The 18,627-nt window shown below is 40.9% G+C and overlaps 3 protein-coding genes across 12 annotated transcripts in view; 1 reads left to right on the plus strand and 2 right to left on the minus strand.

The window, feature by feature from the left end:
• Positions 1 to 3,305: 3,305 nt before the first annotated feature.
• On the plus strand, positions 3,306 to 4,603 carry neurog3 (neurogenin 3). Its single transcript, XM_056396023.1, has 2 exons — positions 3,306 to 3,792; positions 4,581 to 4,603. The coding sequence occupies exons 1-2, from the start codon at positions 3,306 to 3,308 to the stop codon at positions 4,601 to 4,603; spliced, it is 510 nt and encodes a 169-aa protein (XP_056251998.1).
• On the minus strand, positions 4,151 to 11,235 carry pdlim1 (PDZ and LIM domain 1 (elfin)). Its single transcript, XM_056396205.1, has 7 exons — positions 10,990 to 11,235; positions 9,627 to 9,778; positions 8,998 to 9,082; positions 7,720 to 7,904; positions 6,394 to 6,542; positions 6,057 to 6,174; positions 4,151 to 4,803 (listed from the first exon to the last, which is right to left on the minus strand). The coding sequence occupies exons 1-7, from the start codon at positions 11,080 to 11,082 to the stop codon at positions 4,617 to 4,619; spliced, it is 969 nt and encodes a 322-aa protein (XP_056252180.1). The 5' UTR covers positions 11,083 to 11,235; the 3' UTR covers positions 4,151 to 4,616.
• A 2,057-nt stretch (positions 11,236 to 13,292) lies between these two features.
• Positions 13,293 to 18,627, minus strand: part of LOC130180953 (sorbin and SH3 domain-containing protein 1) — a 43,138-nt gene continuing 37,803 nt past the window's right edge. For 8 of the 10 annotated variants that reach the window (XM_056394638.1, XM_056394632.1, XM_056394635.1 and 5 more), the window contains 3 exons: positions 17,363 to 17,550; positions 17,139 to 17,245; positions 13,293 to 16,845 (listed from right to left, as the gene is read on the minus strand). In XM_056394638.1, coding sequence (XP_056250613.1) covers positions 16,778 to 16,845; positions 17,139 to 17,245; positions 17,363 to 17,550 — 363 coding nt within the window. In that variant the 3' untranslated portion in view covers positions 13,293 to 16,777. The remainder of the gene's footprint in view (positions 16,846 to 17,138; positions 17,246 to 17,362; positions 17,551 to 18,627) is intronic. The other 2 variants (XM_056394637.1, XM_056394640.1) reach the window with 1 other exon arrangement.

Genomic DNA, 18,627 nt, shown 5'->3' on the forward strand with positions numbered 1-18,627 from the left:
TTTTTCTCCACAAAGAGCCACTAATAAATGCAAAATTCAGCTTTGTAAGAAGAAGAAAGAAAGTAAATTCTGCATTAGTTTAGAGGGTGAAAGGGGCCGACTTGCAGCCACAGCCCCATTGGTTCTTAAAATCCTCAGTCTTTACAAAAAGACAAACTGTCTCCAAAGGACAGCTATTCCACTGTAATTGGTGTACACTGTCTTCAAAAGCTGAGGTGAGAGGTACAATGCATTGCCTGTGAAAGGAAACTCCAAAGCACATTAAAAGTGAATTACTTCTTGTTATAAGTGTGCTCGGGGTCATTCTGGTCACGACGCGCGCACCTCTCCAAAAGCGCACACGTCTCCAAAGGCGCACTCCATACTTTCTAAAAGGCAGTCACATTGTTGAGGGGTTTCACAAGAGGTGTACATATGGCATCCGGGTTGCAATTAAATGTTTTAAAGATGTTTTTCCTTTCTTGAAGAAGTTTTCTTTTCCTTTTTTTCTCTCCCGGCAGCTCTTTGCCAGAGAGAACAAGAGGAGGGGGGCACATTGAATGGCTTCGCTGCTAGTTTGGGATGACAACAATCTGGTCAGCGAGTTGTTGGACTTTGATTGCCCCCCTCAAAACGTCCTTCAAACAAAAAGCTGAAGACGAAAATAAAGCCCCACCTGGTACCTCTGTTTGCTAAAATAATAATAAATAGATTTCGTTTAATAAATAAGCAAAAGAGACTGTAAAGTGAAGTAGTAGAGGAAGTATTAATCAGGAGAACCCGGCAGGTATCACCTGCTCTGAAGCTTACTCAGTTTATTGTTAAATATTGTTAAATCACTTTTCGTACCAAGTCTGCTCCGATATCTGCTATTTCCACAGCAACTGGCCGCTTATGTTTGCCCATACTTTGCATAACAAGCAGGACACTACAGCACACTGATAAAAATCAAGGAGAGAGACTGACAACTTCAAACCCACACCTGTCCATGATATCCGAATATGGATTTGGCATCAATGATTATTTGTAAAGTGGTAATATTCAGTTTACTTTAGACTTTTCGTGCCTTTTATAACAGCAAGGCACCATCTCCTATCTCACTAGTGTATTTGTCCAGTTTATTGAAAGCATATGGTTATCAGATTGTTCCCAAAACACATATTTAGACAGAAAGTTAAGGAGAGCTTTTTGTGATCCTTTGTTGGCAATTGTAAATCATGTTTGAGCTCTGCCACACTCCCCGCTCCCCCTCACCAGAGCTCAAACGTGTCTGCGTGGTGCCGACACGGTTTACTCATCTTTAACTTCATAAAAGTAAAGTTATATTATAAAACTGTAATGCGCCACAGAGTTGTGGCGATAGTGGAGATGTTTTTGGAGATGTCATGGCGCACAGTTACAGGCTCACCGTACAGAAGAAATCGGGCTTTTATTGTTGTAACACACAACAAGAGCCTTTGTACTACCAGTTCGCACAACAGGTTTCACCCTGTCAGATCCTCTTTGTTAGGTGGCCCCATGCGTAATTGTCTTTGTCCAAATACCGGAGCTTTGCGCTCTAACGCAGTGAGAAAACATTTGTCCAAATGTGTAGCTTTAAAAATAATACTTTCTTTTATATAAGTTATGTTTTCTTATCTAACACAGACATGAGTCGCTCCTTTTAACAACTGTCTACAACTCTCGAGAAGAACCATCCTACAGCAGTTTAAAGTTCTTTAATGCCAACCTCACCAGCTCGTGACCAGCGCACAATCAATAATACGCACCAACACACTTAATAATAAACAATGTTTTTGCATATAATCGTGCAGATGCTGTTGTTTTCATACCAGTTTTCAGTGTTGTGATGCACCTGAAGTCGATTCCAGAAGCCATTTTCCACGTTGCTATGACCACTGTGTGCCATGCACGGCGCGTGCCAGTATTCTGAGTGCGTAAAATGTGGCGTGACAAGGAGCCTACAACTCAAGGACAGAGATGTGATAACATCTGCAAAAGCAAACGCAAACACCATGCTTAACAAATATTTCCATCCATTCAAAAAAAAATTAAAATTAAAAAAAATTAAAATAAAGTTAAGATACCAAATAGTCTCTAATTTCATAGATTTTGTTCATAAAAAGAAACTATAACAGCCTCGTTTAAAAGTCTCTTTATTAAAACAGAGACTTTATGAGAATCATAACAAAGTGCTGCAGCCTTCGGAGCTTCCACTGGAGCTGGACAATAACCATCTACAGTCATACACACGGTAAAATGTTTACAGTGTTTGGTTTGGATGAAGCATTTTCCATGCGTAAAAAGAACCTTTTGTATTTTTCTGGGTTGTGCAACACTGAACACGTGGTGTGTTTTTACCAAGATGTAACAGCCACTGTGAGGTGGAGAGGTGACTGCATGACTGGCAAGATGTTATTATGAAAGTGATAAAAGTTATAATAATAATTCATAAAGAAATCCTCATGGCCACAGCTCAGAGGCAGCAGTGCTCCGGCATCGTGCCTGATTTCAAATCATTGCTTCCAGTATTTTACATTCAGCCTATTTCTAAGATTTCTGGGAGTTGGTGTCTGATATTTATTTTCTATGAGAAAATAAGTTAAATCTCACTCAGAGTGTAAAAAATGATTATCATATTGACGTAGCATTTTGTACTATAAATGTATTCAACCGAACATTACATAGAATACACAAAGAAATACAGTCGTGTGAAGAATGAGAGAGGGAGAGAGGGAGAAGGACGCGCTGCCTGGAAGCTGATTGGTCACTTGACAGGCGCTGTTGATTCAGGCTTCCACCGGGCAAAAAGATAAGATAAAGGCCATATAAAATGACAGAGATGCGCATCCATCCCTCACTGTCAGCTGCCCATATACACTGTCTGCTACAGGAGAGGATTAACAAGGACGACGGACTGTCTCTTTATCCGAACTTCACCTGGCACGAGTACATAAGTAAGTGCAAATATATCCATCCATCTCAAGTTCCTATCTGATGTTACAACTTTACCACACGGTTTTTATAGATAGTAGATGCAGCTACATGCTTATTCTGCCTTCTTTTATTATTTACGTCATTTCAAAAACCTGCAGTGGAAATGAATTGAATCACCTCAGCTCTGTGGCACATTTATAAACATGTTAGAGGATGATGGAAAATAATAAATGAGGATTTTCAGACTGTAAAGACTATTAGACATAAAGCTTCATTAAATGACTCATTAAAATATGTGTTGATGTTTTTATTGCAGACTTTATATATATATATTTATTCGTGGCTGTGTCTTGATTTAACTTTATAATTGACCATCCTAATTGCACAGGATGTCTCCTACAGTGCGGAGCCAACCCGGTGACATGCGCACATCCAGAGACTCAGCAACGCTTCGCGGCTCCGTGACTAAAGCTGGTGCCACTTCAGAGGAAACCTTTCTTTGTAAACTACCAGCACACAGAACCAGGTGTGAGCGGTCCGGACAGCGGGGCAGGCGCAGAATGAAGGCCAACGACCGGGAGCGCCACCGCATGCACAACCTGAACTCCGCTCTGGACGCACTCAGGAGCATCCTGCCGGCGCTGCCCGACGACGCCAAGCTGACCAAGATCGAAACACTGCGCTTTGCCCACAACTACATCTGGGCTCTGACCGAGACCCTGCGCATGGCCGACCAGCACGGGCATGCGGCGGACTACCTGCAGGTGGCGTCAGACCTGAGGAGCCCGGCGAGCGTTTCATCTGCAGAATCTGGTTACGTGACGTCAGCCGACTTTGACCCGAGAAACTCTGACTCATTAGTTCATGAAATGAACAGTAAAACCGGTGCAAGCGCTGAATCCAACACTTTACCTGTCTCCTTTTATTTCACGTCACTATGTGGTGACGTCAATTTCTATCATACTCGGCACTATTGACTTTTTATAAAGTCCATTTCTTTCTATATAGATAGGAAAACTGCTGGATGTTGCGCCTGATCAGTGACGTCGCAGCAGGTGCAAATCATCAGCAGTGACGTCACTGACGGCGCTCTCTAATTGGACAGCACAGCAGCAGTTTATACATACAGCAAGCCATAACTTATCAGTTGAATTTCTCAGCGTTTTGCTTTTGTTGGCCTCACATTATATTCATTCAATGATCAATCAATGATGTAGAAAGACAGGAGAACCGGTTTAAGCTAAAAATATTTATTTGGCAGTGATATTCAAATGTGTCTTTGAGCTATTTTTCTGAATAAAAGTATGTCTATTTATTTAATAAAACTGTAGAAAACATGTGGGCTGTTGGGGGGGAAACTAGTCTGGCTTTCCATTGTTTCCATGATTCAAAAGCACAGAATGAACATGTACAGACAAACATTAAAACACAGCTGAAATAGAAAAGTTTATCAGGGAGAGAAAAATGTGTCATCATCTCATAGTTATTCACGAATTTTCCTTTTACAGAAGCCAAAGTTAATGTGCAAATCAACATTTTTTAACATGTCGTTCTTTATTGTCCTGCCTACCAGTGACAGTACTGAAGCAGAATGCGAGAGAAGACCTTTTTATAGTCTCAGGAGTAGCATGAGCTAAATGTTGTGACATCATGGTGTCCTACAGTGGCGTGCAGTCCCGAGGCTTAGCTCAGTGAGCGCTCTACTTAGGGAAGACTGTGACCACGTCGTAGCCCTCAGGCGGAGTCACTCGCTCCCGTGCGTGCTTCTCACAATAAATCTGGTCCTCCACAAAGAAATGTCCCTTCTGTTTTAGGTTGACGTCGCAGTCTGTGCAGGTGTAGCACTCGGGGTGACGGAACTTGTCCCTCAGCTTCACCACCATCCCCCTGAAGAGCAGATGTAAAGATCACATTAAGCTTGATATACACAAAAGTCTGTTCTTCATATGGCCACTGTAATACTAAATCTATTACACTCATGTGTCTGCAGAAGTTTTCTCCCTTTCAGCCACAAGAGCATTAGTGAGTTCCCACACCGATGTTGGGTGAAAATGTCTGGCTTGCAGTGAGTGTTTCGGGACGTCCCAAAGGTGTTGGATGGGGTTGAAGCCAGGAGTCTGTGCAGGACAGTCATGTTCTTCCACATCAAACTGGGAAAATATTTGCTCATGGATCTGGCTTTGGGGTTGGGTCACTGTTATGTCAATGAATGAGTGGCATGTTTTTTCTTTTACTACAGACAGAGAGTAGAGAGAGATGTCAGGAAAGGAGGGTGAGAGAGATGCAGCAAACACCCCCTCTAACTAGAGACATAGTGGTTGACGGTTCTCAACTTCTAAGCTACATGGCCGCCTTGCATGAGACCATATACAGTGCTATATGTCATATGCCATTTAGATTCTCATATTATATATATATATATATATATATATATATATATTTTTTTTTTTTTTCTTCACAAGACGAATGGCTGAATTAACATTGCAAGAGTTACAAGAAAATAGAATTGTTGATATATTGTATTATCTTTTATTTTATTCCATTTTAAATCTCTAACAACTAGAGTTTGTTTGATGACATGTGGGTGTATAACTATCCCCTAAGTCAGTGTATAAGTCAGTAAGAGCATCTCAACTAGAATGGGCAGTCTTTTGAAAAACATCTGTCTCACATAACAATGTGGAATTTTAGGGATACTGAATCCAAAACAGTAAAGTTCACTCAAAGTAAGAAAAGGTAATACTGAAAATATTTATGGGGAAAATTGAACTAATTAAAGTCATTTTCAACGTGAAAGGAAAAAAACAACTTGGCAGCAGCTGTGAACTGAGGTTTGTCTGGTGGTTTTTACTCAGTTCAGCCACAGGGAGGAGACAAACTCCAAACAGAGACTTCAACACTCTGGGGGCCCTTTGTGTTGCATCACAACACTGTGTCACAGAGGTTTTCCAACTGAAAAAGCACTAAGTAAGTTAAACAGTGTTATCAAACCTCATGAGTCTCCTGAAGGTGGAGGTAAAGCAATGAATTGGAGGTGTGGGTTCAAATGAAGCCATAAATGTGATCTACTTCCTGTGTGCAGTGCATATAAAACACACTATCTGTAAAAGAACAGTACCGAGGAATCATAAAACACTTACACAATCCCGGATCCACATTTGTCACAGACTGGCAGCTTCTCTGCATTCCCCACTGATGAGCCAATCTTTGTTGTGGGTGCTTTCACGCTCCTAAACCCTGATGGTTTATCAGAGTCACCTACAAACATGACAAAGACTGAATGTAACATGCCTTTTGAGCTTTCACTAGTTCTACACACATCTATGTTTCTTTTCACGTGTACTCAGCAATGAGTCATCAGGAAACAAAACCCAGAGAAATCTGTCCTCTAATTAAAAGTGACAGATAATTTGCTCCCCTAAAGCCAGACATTGGAAAGGAGAACTCTTTCATCAGAGTAATAAGCAGGATCCGTACCTGTCTCAAGAATCTCCTGAAGCACCTTGAATGAAGCCGACTGTCGAGGAGGCTCATCAGACTCCTGGTTCTCCTGCAGCATCTTGTAGACTTCTGAATCTTCAGCCACAGGCGGCCGCTTGCCTGCCTTTGATGGATCTGATGGAGATCTACAAAGCAAGTGTTCAGTTCAGTCAGTCTGCAGGAGTCCCAAGAGGCAAAAAGGTCAATCATTCTTCGGCAGCAAACAGCAAACACTGTGTCTTTTCATTATCTCTTCTCTTGATACATAAAGGCAACAAAAGTCCAAAAACATGACAAAACCTGCGGAAAGCTGAGACACAATATTGTCTGGATTTTGTTTTTCTGGATATCATGATACAGTTTAAGTATAGTGTTATATTGCCATCTTTTTCTGGAGTGAACTTTGAACACCTACTCTTACTTGGTCATCATATCCACATTACTAATGATTTGGAAAGACTCTTATCATACAGTCTTTTTGGGAGAGAGCCTAAATCTTGCAAGCTCAATTTTTGCTGCACAGACAAAATTCAGAATCAAAATTAGATGAGAATCAACTTATTCCAGCAGTTAGAAGCCGATCAATCAGTGACCTATGGGGGAAAGATTTCAATCAATAAAATAAATGATTCTTAGATGCACTGTTATTCTTTCTTTTAAGATTAAACACAGGAGCTCGATGATGAGACTTTAAGAGGCATTTAGAAATGAGTTTGTACAGTGAAAAATGTAGCTTCAATGTTAAAGTTAAAAGGTACAAATAATGTTAGGTAATAGTAGATACATCTATTATCATCTATCTGTTTTAACCAAATGCACTGTGGAACATAAGTAATACATCACAATAATAAATATGTTATATGGAACATTAAGCTAGAGCATGTAAGCAACCTTAACCTTAAACTTTGACCCGCTCTTTCTAATTTAAAGGTGATGCTATATGAACACAATTTGGATTCCACAAACTAGAGGAAAAAGGGAGTTGAGTAGGAGCCATGCAGTGTGCAGGCTGGGTCACACAGGCAAAGAAAATACTCCTGAAATACATCTAACATTTAAAAAATCATATTATATTTCAGCCCAGAGTTTGGGGGAAAATCAAGCTGTTGTTGTTTCTACATTAACTATAGAAATAAATAAATCACTGCGTGACTACATGTGCCAGGTGCCAGTACGGTGTCACTGAAAGCCTGGACAGGAGCAACAACTGGCTTTCCATTGTTCCCATGATTCAAGAGGTAGGGTTTGCTCTGTGGTCTGTCTTGACTAAATCTTGACCCTCTTGTTACCCAGCCTTCACTTGTCCTTTCAAGTTCCTCTTACTTGTTGTTGGGCTCACTGGGTGTAGCCATGGTTTTAACTTCGTCCACAGCCGAGTTGAAGTTCTTGATGTTCTCTGAAGAGTAGAGACCAGAGGGGCTGTTGTACTGGTTGGTCACAACTTTGGAGCCAAAACCAGTAAACGGCAGCGCACTCCTGTTGTGGGTCGAGCCGATGTGTTTCACTTCCTGTGAAAATGAGAGAAAAATTGTTCTGTTAAAACGAAAGGTGGTGAGTGCAGGTATTTGTGAAATAATTCACTCTCTGTCTGAAACATGCAACACACGTAGTGCACACTCGCTGCAGTAGTGGTCATAACTTTTTGCAAATGTGCAGCTGATATCATGTGTTATGAATGTTGCTTAACACAACGACTTGTGGTTTTCACTTATTTCATTAGAATTCATTGTTACAACTTTCAAAAAAGAGTTTGGAAACTTTGTTAGACTGAAAATGCAATTTTCTTCTAACACTGCTGCTTCTAGTTTGAATAATTAAATACATGATTTATCATAATATATGACTGTGGACTGTGGCCTGAATTATAGCTAACCAGTGAACGGTCTTTAAAGACACATCATGACACTGGCATGCCATCAAAGTGGGCACATAAATACCAGCAAATCTACTGCATGCTTCACAGTGGAAAGACGGAGATGCCTCCAAATACAGCTCATGCTTCAAGCGTCTGACATCTAAATTACAGAACAACCCAGAGTCTCTGCAAGCAAGTAAACGCACAGAAAGACACTGACAATACTCGCACAGACCAATGTTACAACAGCTTAAAAACAATGATAAAGTGGTTTAAATGTATGAAAAACGTAAAGAGGCATCACAGTGACAGACTCCAGACAAGCGCTTGAGACACGTTATTGTGTGTGTGAGAAAAATACGTAACATCTGTGAAACACACAAAGCCTGTGACACATCACACCGTTTCCTACATGAATTCACACTTCGGCCTCAACTTTCCACTCAGCGGACAGGAACTGAGGCTTGCGTCAGACCTTGGCTGATAAACTACCGTCTCCTAGGAAACCTCCTGTTGGGGAGTAAACAATGACTTCATCATTGGCACTATTAAAAAAAAAAAAAAAAAAAAAAAAAAAAAGGCCCACAAGCCTTTGCGGGCGTGGTGGGAAAGGAATGTGCAGGCTTCCAGAAACTATATGGCTACCTGTAATTGGGATTTCCCCGTTTTTAAAATTGAAATAACAGAGCTGGGGGAGTAATTTTGAAAGCTTAAGTTCTACATTCAGCTTTGATGGTGACACTCACCCGAGGTTCTGATGCAAGATTCATCTTGTACGGATGTGTCTTCCCTTCCTCGGATGAAAGTGGCGACCACAGTTTCGTTTCTGACCTGAGGAAGAAGAAAAAGGCTTGAAAGATGCTATAATCACATAGTAATTATACACACAGTGAGTTTAAAAACAACATGTCTGGATTTTTTTTTCCTGTTCCTGGGTTTCTGTTTTCCTGTGTAGCCGCACATGAACATGATAATATGCCTGTGTCTTTGAATGCAACAGAGCTCTTCTTCTGCTTGGCCTCATCGGCGGTTTGCCCCACCTCACAGTCAACTGACTTTCTCTTAATTTGAACAGACACATTTGCTTCAACCTGCCTGTTGAATCCGTTTCAACATCCCTGCAGCTTGAAATCATCTGCTGCCAGTAGTATGATGTAATGCACATGACACAGAATTACAACAACGCTTAGCATACATACACTCTGCAAACTAAAGATTTCAGTAAAACCAAAGACAGACTCGCCCTTTAAAAAGGCATGAATAAACATAACATTACTTCCTGAACACCTGGATTGTGGCTGAGCTGTCTCATATTACTGTGTTTTTTAGGCCCGCGGCTATGCACATCAGACTGGCACATGTTGCCACCTCCTACCTGTCTATGGAGAGCACCATCTCATCTATGCAGGCCTTGATCTTATTCTGCGCCTCCAAGTGAGTCATGTGCTCTGTCGGCTCTCCGTCGATGGCCAAGATCATGTCTCCGATACACAGGTTGGCCTGGGCTGCTTTACTCCCAGGGGTGACCTACAATACATGAGACTTAATTCATAAAAAGCAACACTCTTTGGGGCTGTATGTGAGCTTGACATAAGGTTTAGTCTTTTTGAAAGTGAAATTCTCAGGAGTCTTTCACACCCTTTTAAAATATTTTTGAAAAAATGAAGAAAAAACACACAAGCATTTAATAACTTACAAAGATAACCTTTTACAGATGTGAAACACAAATTTAATTTAAAGTCAAATACATGCTCGTCCTCCCATTCCCACACTTACTTTCTACAAGCCTTACATCCAGTCAGAACCTACTGCCACTCCTCCATTTAACTCTGACCCCAAAGGACCCTCACACACATTTCTTTAATTACAGTAAACACTTGCAGCGAGGTGTTTTGAGTCAGTGGCTCAGGCTGAGCACTGCCTCCAGGGGAGCCTCTCTATTGAAGATAAAGGCTCCAGGCTGGAAGCAGGGGACGACTATGGCACAGTCCAGGAATTCCTAATCACTTTTCCATGGGTGGAGTGGACTGACCACAGTAACAACATTTACAACAGGAGCAGCAGACTCCACTTAGTACACAGTCGAGTCATATCGTGGTTTATAATTATTGCCACAGGAGTGTCACACTATAAAACCTGTATGATGCTGTCTTATAAAGCTTTGTATTGATGTGTACAACTATGTTGTGGTAAAGTAACTTAGAGGAAATAGGATGTATTAACACTGAGGGATGTCAAAATAAAGGACAGTTCAAATTTTATCCTCCAAATTATACTTTTACTTTGAAGTTAGGAATTAAAGAGATAAGATATGAGAGCTCAGGTTCATATGAGAGTCTGGTATATATTCGACAGTTCTCACTTTGTCTAACACGAAAAGTTACGCTGAAAGCTCTGGTTAAAGAAAATCATAAAAATGATCTTGTATAATGTTATGGGGCTCCACAAACCACCACATTTGTATCTGGAAGTCTCGAGGTAAAACACTAGGCAGGTAAGAGGATAGCGACACTGTAACGTTAGCTAACATTAGCTAAATTAGAAGTGACACTAGTCTCGCTTCTGTGAAGTAACGGTCGCCTGTTTTAAACATAAGCTAACGTTAACTCTGTTCCTGTTTGTCTGTTGTCAGTGAAGTCGACAGAAGACAACGAGAGGTGAAAGTTTCGTAGGGACAAGCCCAGGTGCGGTTACACCACTTGATAACAATGCAGCAGCTAACAGTAAAACTAACTTACCCGGGAAATAGCCAGGGGCTGCTCGAAGTCCTTTCCCCCAACGAGCCTGAATCCCCAGGGTCCAGGACCCTGCATTACCACCCGGACAGGCATAGTGTTAATGTTGCTTTGTTTTCTTTAAACAGAGCCGACTGTAGTTAGCTTGTGTTTAAAGATCTGTGTCAGACCACCAGTCAACCTCCTGCTGCATACGACATGTGCAAAGATCGATAGTCTGTAGTTGGAGCCAGGCTACAGCATTAGAGGAGTGGGCGGCCCCTCAGGTTACAGTTGGACGAATAGATTTTGAAGTTTCCTCGCTGATAAGTGAGAGACCAAAGATCGCGTATTAAGAAGATGGATCACTCAGCAATGTGTGTGCGGAAGTGGGCCAAGCAACCAGTAACAACAGTAAAACTGAAGCAACTGTAGGTCAAGACTGGCAATGTGCCTTATTTTTCTCATTGTCAATTAATTCCATGGTAATACAAAAAACAACAACACTGAATTGATCCTATTATTGTCTAAGTAGCCAAAATCTAATATATCTTATTCGTCAGAGCTCCTGTCACGTCCAAAAACTATTAAAAACACATCAGTGAGCCACACCATTGCACTGATTGCAAACCATTGCAGTGACATGTTACCTCAATAGGATGAACATGGGCCCTGTAGTTTATAACTTATAATAAACTGCTGTAGAGCAGTATATGAATAGTCCCCAACAAATGCATTATTTACTCCTGTTTGAGTGATGTATGATAAAAATTACAGTGACCTGCTCTTTTAGGCAATTGATTATTTAAAATGTGAAACTAGACATTTATCCCCTGTTTAAGCAGATGTACGTATTGAGCAGAAAGAAAGGGTTGAGTCTGGATGCCACAAACAGGGAAGAATAGTTAAAAAGTATTAAGAGACAGGTTAAGGAAATATCTGTTTTGGTCTTTATGGGATTTATTGACTCAAGAAAAACATAGAGTAATGTCAGCCTTGGCCTTTGAACACAAAAATAATGGAAACTATTACTTCCAACTTCTGTGTTTTATTGTGTCCTGATAGAAAATGACAGAACTGGAGCAAACATAATTCTTGCCTTTACTTTATCGACCATTCTTTTCGTAGCAGGACACCTGTGTGTCATTGCTTATTTAAAAATCCATGTATAGTGTCATCTTCCCCTAAGCGCTTGTTTGTCTAACTATATACATGGTAAAAACAGGCATGTAATGACAAAGTATTTATAATTCAATTTTGTAAAATCTCTGGTAGCCAATAAAAAGCAAAAAATAAAAAATAAAAAATCCATCTATATTCAGAGTAGGATGGCACATCAACTCCAAATTCAAATCTTTGTTTGACTGTTGTTGACAGTACTTTGAAACTGCTGTATGATGATCCAGTCTGGGTCATAATTTTGGCTGATTAGGCTGTTTGTTATATAAATAAGATCAAAACCAAGCTGCAGAAAGACACGACTCAGGTTGACTGAAAGTGAAAAATCTGTGCCTACTTTCTTTTTGTGTCAACCACTAATGGATTTCCATTATTCAGATCCTGGAAATTGTAGTCCATGGGGTCAAATGTCTAGTCTAATGTCTAAAGTTTAGATAGTTCCACATAGATGCAGTTCCCTAATAAACTTAACAATGGGTGGGCAAATCTCTTTTATCAAAACATAATTCAACTTTGTCTGGGGTCAAAAGTTTTTCTCATGAATAATACTTATCAGCTGATGGCCCTTAACTTTCGATGTCATGAAACTAGCAGGGCAGAGTGATCCCTCTTCATTTTTTTGCACCTCTCAGATGAGCTCCAGTGTTTGTTTTAGGGATGTCTGCCTGCCGGTACGTCACCGTGTTATATGCGAGCTTACCATTTATGGTAGAGCTAAATCCCAGGATGTGGAATGTGCCGCTCCCAGACCTTGAATTCCTGCCAGAGGAGCTCAGCTGAAAGTGGAGAGAAAAACCCCAGACGGACTGAATGAAACACGTCCTTTCTTGTGGGGGTTACATGCATCTACAGCAGGCCTTCAGGCATACCAGTGAAGTCCTTCAAACTGCTTGTTTTAAAGTGAAGTTCTTATTATATAACATCTTTTTAAATGAAAAGTAAATCTGCTCCTGACTGTCAAGGCTGTAAAAACATATCTGTCAACATCATCACCTTAATGGGATTCGACCCGTCTGACATACATATGCTGCTCCACACAGCTGCCAAAATAAAAGCCTACCAGTTAACCTGACTGAAGTTTTCTTCTAACATTCATTACAAGCTTATTTCTACACCAGATCTTAAGGAATAAAACAGAAAAAACAACAAATGGTTTAAATGGTTTATTAAATATTGCATAATACCGAAGTCACAGCAGTGTATAGTATCTTTATTTTTAATATTGTCAATGTAACAGCACTGCAAATTGAAGCAAACAAACCAAACCTGTTGTGGGTTGTGCGTCCCATTAAACTAGTCCATTCTCATGATTATTAATCATTAAGATGAAGCATCGTGTCACACTTTTAGGTACTTGCACAGTAACTGACAAGTTCTTAGTAAATATTTCTCCCGCCACATAGACTGGGACTAATGGGAAAACCATGGTTACAGTAAATATGTAATGGATACATTTCAGTGATACTCCAAAAAAAAATTTTTTTAATGAAAATGAGGCACAATTTAATTTTGCATCTAACATAAGGCATTATGATCCTCACAAATGGCAGCGTAATGTTCATATGCATCAAACTTCCTGTGCTCAGTAACGCTCCACTCTGTGCTTTGCCAAAAAAATCCTTCGGGTAAATAAACTGCTGCAAGTAACTGAGAGCTCAGTCTGATGCTCCCATCGCTTGCAGTCTATTTTTTATTATTTTACATATTTACACTCCTTCTTGTGCTGCGCTGCTCGTTAGTCTGTGTGTTCATTCATGATGAAAAGACATTCAGACATTTTTTTTTTTTTTTTTTTTTTACAAATCATGTGTACACAGCCTGCGCCACATTCATATATTCATACATTCATACATCCTGTGATGTTTCATGCAGCACAATATCACAGAAACCATCTATAGTGAGTTGTGTTGTGACTAAATCAGTGACTGTTTATTTGTCCGCCATACAGTATAGTGTTTTTCAGACACTGCTGTTGTTCTGTCAGGGATTTTTGAACAAGCTTACAGGTCGACAGACTCCCAGCCAATCAGCACATTCATGAGGATCTGGAGTTACACAGGAACAAAAAATGTTTAGCCAGCGGTGGAGGGAAAAAATGCTTTTGTGGTGTAACAAAATACCTGAACATTATATCAGTGCTATACAAGCAAACACACAATGAAGTGTATTATATTATGTGTTTTATCTTGCTGAGACAATACTCTGTCGCCGATGATGGCAGAATTGTCAGTGGTGATGTGCACAGGAACAAACACCTGATTCTGATGTTTGCTGATGCTGAACAGCAAACGTCAGAGAGGATGAAACACTGATTGCTACTGAATGTTGTTAAATTAATGCACTTCATCTATTATTAAACTTCAAATATCACTTGTATGTGTGTTGGCCACATACACAACATTCAAACCATGTTCCAATCAGGTCATCGTTTATCATCACTGCACAACTGTTGCACATTCAGATGCAAAAAAAAATACAAAGATATAGTAAACATACGCTTTGAGATCTAGTGAGTGAGTGTTACTGTTTTATGTCTCTTTATACCACTATACTTCACATTATGTTTCAGATTGTGTGTATTCAGGCGATTATAAAGAGCCAGGATAGTCTGGCACCATTTGATTGGAAATGTGTGGATCTGGCTTCAGCTACTCAGAGCTTCAGATAGCTCCTGGTATCAACTAGACTGACTTTAAAATACTTCAGTAGCACATTGCCCTACAAACAACACCCATCTGCTGCTCCGAGCAGGTCATAACAAGCAGTAAGAATTATTTGCACGTACTATCTGACAGCTCTGCTAAGGATTGATGAGCACACATTGCAGCGGTTGATGACATCAAGGAATTTGATGAGAACGCAAACAAAAGAAAAACAATAGCTTTCATCTGTGCATGTGGAGGAGATACTCTGACAGTGTGTGTTGCCGGAGATGTGGGAGCTCTGTGCTCCGCGGGACGATGGCTCTGATGCTTTGATAGCAGAATTCAAACCATCAGGGAGCGATTGAAGCTCAAGGAGCAAAAAGTTAACCCTGTCATCACTTCTGTTTTCTTTAAGCTAAATGCAAATATAGAGGCGTTCGCTGATAGTATTTCATGCTCCGATTTGATTTGTCGATCTCTTATTGATGTTACTGTGCATGCTGTCCTAATGCCGACCTATATATGCTATTATGTGAATCATTCCACCAACTGTGTTACCCAAGTTGTACTCATTACATATGAAAATATGTAGCCGTGTCTGGAAGGCCTCTTAAAGTTTTCTGTACACATTTACATGACTAAAACATACAATCTTGCCAGGAAGGGCATGGTTAAAATCTCAATATGCCTTTAAAAATCAGTACGATTATTCTCTAAGACACCTTGTTGGCTTTCATTTAAAACATTAAATAGCTTTTTGTGTCATCACTGATTAATCTTCTGTTATCTTGTTAGGTGGGATCTCCCTAAAATAACCAAACAGGAAGTTAAGTGCTACCACGCCTGTCCTGTAGTTGAGCTGGAGCCAGGCGTCTACCACCAGCTACCTTACAGGCATCAGCAAACACAGTCGACTTTTACCTCAGCAGAGGGGGTATAACAGGACAGATAAATAGTTTCTATTTGGATACACACAGTTTATCGTCACTGTTCTGAGACAATCAGCGCAGTCGATCACTTGCTCTGCGTTTCTGTTTGATGTGGTAACTGAGAAAAGGAGAAACTAACAGCACACTTCAACATTTTAGTGTTTCTAGTCAAACACATGACTGTAATAACTTTTGTATAACAACCTTTGGATAGAAAATGAAGGCAATACTTAACCGGTATCGAAAGCTTTTGGGTTACTCTGAGTTGTGAATGCTGCAATGGTCTTGACAGGCAGCCAACACTGACTGAAAATGTGAAAGAAAGCAAAACAGATTCTAAAGTGTCTTTGTATATAAGGCGTAAACAACTTCACCTCCAAGGGACACTGAATCAACGTCATATTCTTGGATCTAAACCGGGGGAAAACTGTCTGTGGGACCAGAGTACAGCAACATTTAAACTTGATCTGAACACTGAAGGTTTTTCTTTTGAAACTTAAATAAAAAGGAAGTGATTTTTTTCGATTTGCATCATACTTAGCCAATCATGTTAAACACCCCTGATCCTGAAAGGTAGCTCATGACAAATAGCTCCAAACTCCACATCACACTCAAAAAATACATTCTGACTCCTCCAAAGTCCAGTTCAGGCAAAAAGATCCTCTCCTTGATCCATCAACACTGCTCTGCTGCCGGCCTGCTACATAAACACTTGTGTACTGTAAAATCACGTGGACAAAATGGAAGCTATTATCTGTACAATAAAAGCTAGTTTGTGGTCGGTTTTCACAGAGAAATTCCACATGTGGAGATGGACGTATTCTTGTCAGGAAGCGTGTGAAGTGTGATGAAGGTGTACACCATGCTGAGGGTTTGGGCAGTGAGCCGTCTCCGTCCTCTCCTCGTGCAGTTTGACATACCTCAGGCCGAACCGATCACTTTCCCCAGACAAAACGGATTCGCCTGGCTAAATGACTATTCTAACCAACAGCCATGCGCGATAGTAATGACTTCCCAAGCTTGACAGGCAACCGTGTGTTACAGCCACATTAGATATCTTTACAGTTTCACCTCCTTCACGTAATTCCCCGGGAAAGTCCCAAACTGTTTTGTCCTCTTCGAGGTACCTGTAGAGAAAGAGAAAGAGAAACTCTGATCAGGAAAAAAGGAAGTGAAAGATTCACATTTGAGCTATATTTGAGAACGTCCACGGCACTCAATCATTCTCCGTCATTCTTTAGGAACCCTATATATGGAAGGATGTGACACAGTGAAGATGGCTCTACTTCTCCAGGAGGCCTGAGCATTGCACATTTCAAGCCTGCAGTCCTTTGCTGTCACACTGCCGAAACCCTATATGGATTAATGTGACACAGTGAGTGTGACTGCATGTCTGAAGAATCTATCCGGAGGCACATACCGACAAACCAGCCGTCATCGCACTTCTCCATGACGCTGACGAGATCTCCCTCCTGCAGCTCCAGCTCGTCGTCGTTCTGCGGCACGTAACTGTACAAAGCCTGGAAACTGGAGCGGGGGTACAAAGATAAACTGGTAAACCCGCAAAAGCTGAGAGGACTCAAAATATGAAACTCGGAAAATTTAAAGCGTAGGTGTCAAACTTAAAACACAGATCCTACTCACATTCCACAGTTAAGACGACTTGGCTCCGGACTGCTGCTGTGGGACTGGGGTTGCTGGGAAATGATGAAAGATTGTTTACTGGGGTGGGGGTGCAGTCTATGGACAGAGTCATGAGGGTGGTGGGACAGGGTGCTGCAGTACCTCACCGAGGTCTCAGCTATATTCAAGATCTCATTACACACTGCTTCCTAGTAGTGGTAGTAGGTGAAGTCGTCAAGAGAAAAGACAGACAGCGGGCCCACACCGAGTGTCCCGGAAGAGGCCGAGGTGAAGTTGAGGGGAGGAGGTGAGGAGTTAGAGAAGGCGGGGGTGGGGGTGGGGGGGGAGACGAACGGCGAGACAGGAAGGTAGGTCCAGTAAGTAGAAAGGAAGAAAAGGAAGTGATCCGGAAAAAGCCAGGAGAAAAAGCGGAGGAGATGTTGGTGGAGCCCGGGAGGAGACGCATGAAGAGGCAAGACACCAGAGTGAGAGCATGTAGACAGGAAACATGAAATATTAGTTCACTTTGTAGAAGATAATATTCAGTATGAACATGCAGTATTAAAGGGAAGGGAAGGTACAGCTGAAAGGAATATTTGGACATTTAATACTCTTTTTCTATTTCTTGCTGAGAGTTAAATGAGAAAATTAATTCCACTCTCATACCTGTCAGTTTAATGTGAGGCTGAAGCCAGCAGCTGGTTAGCTTAGCTTAGCATAAATACTGAAAACAGGGGGAAAACAGTGTAATGGCAGTGTAGAGGTGATGAACACAGCTGCCCATTTGGTGACCTTCTCACTAGATTTGGTGATTTTCAGGCCTCTTTAATGATTTTTTATAAATCCAGTGAGCTTTTAGTCAGTCTTTAACTCCTCTCCTTGGAAATGAGTCACCAGTATTCCTCTGTAAACGTGCTCTCATGTGGCTGTGGCTCTCTGCGACCAGTTATCAGCCACATGCAGATGTGAAGGAGTTGTTTGTCTGGGGAACTCCTTTTTTATTTTTTGTTGTAAATGATTTAACTTGACTATTTAAGTTTTATTTTTTTCCCCTTGAAATACACAGAGTTTACAAGAGAGAGTTTATTCCAGTGTGTGCATACTCTCTGTTTCTGACACTTCAGCTCCACTCTTGTAGCTCTTGTATACGCGTATGAAACCAGGGATATGCACATGGCATAATCTAGCAACATCTAGAAAGGTTTTCAGCAGGTTTTGGCTTCTTCCTTTTGAAAATAGATGGCGACAATGGCGATGACAAGACTCGTACGAAATCGTATGACACA

The sequence above is a fragment of the Seriola aureovittata genome, chromosome 14 (genome assembly GCF_021018895.1).
Source record: "Seriola aureovittata isolate HTS-2021-v1 ecotype China chromosome 14, ASM2101889v1, whole genome shotgun sequence".
Lineage (NCBI taxonomy): Eukaryota > Metazoa > Chordata > Actinopteri > Carangiformes > Carangidae > Seriola > Seriola aureovittata.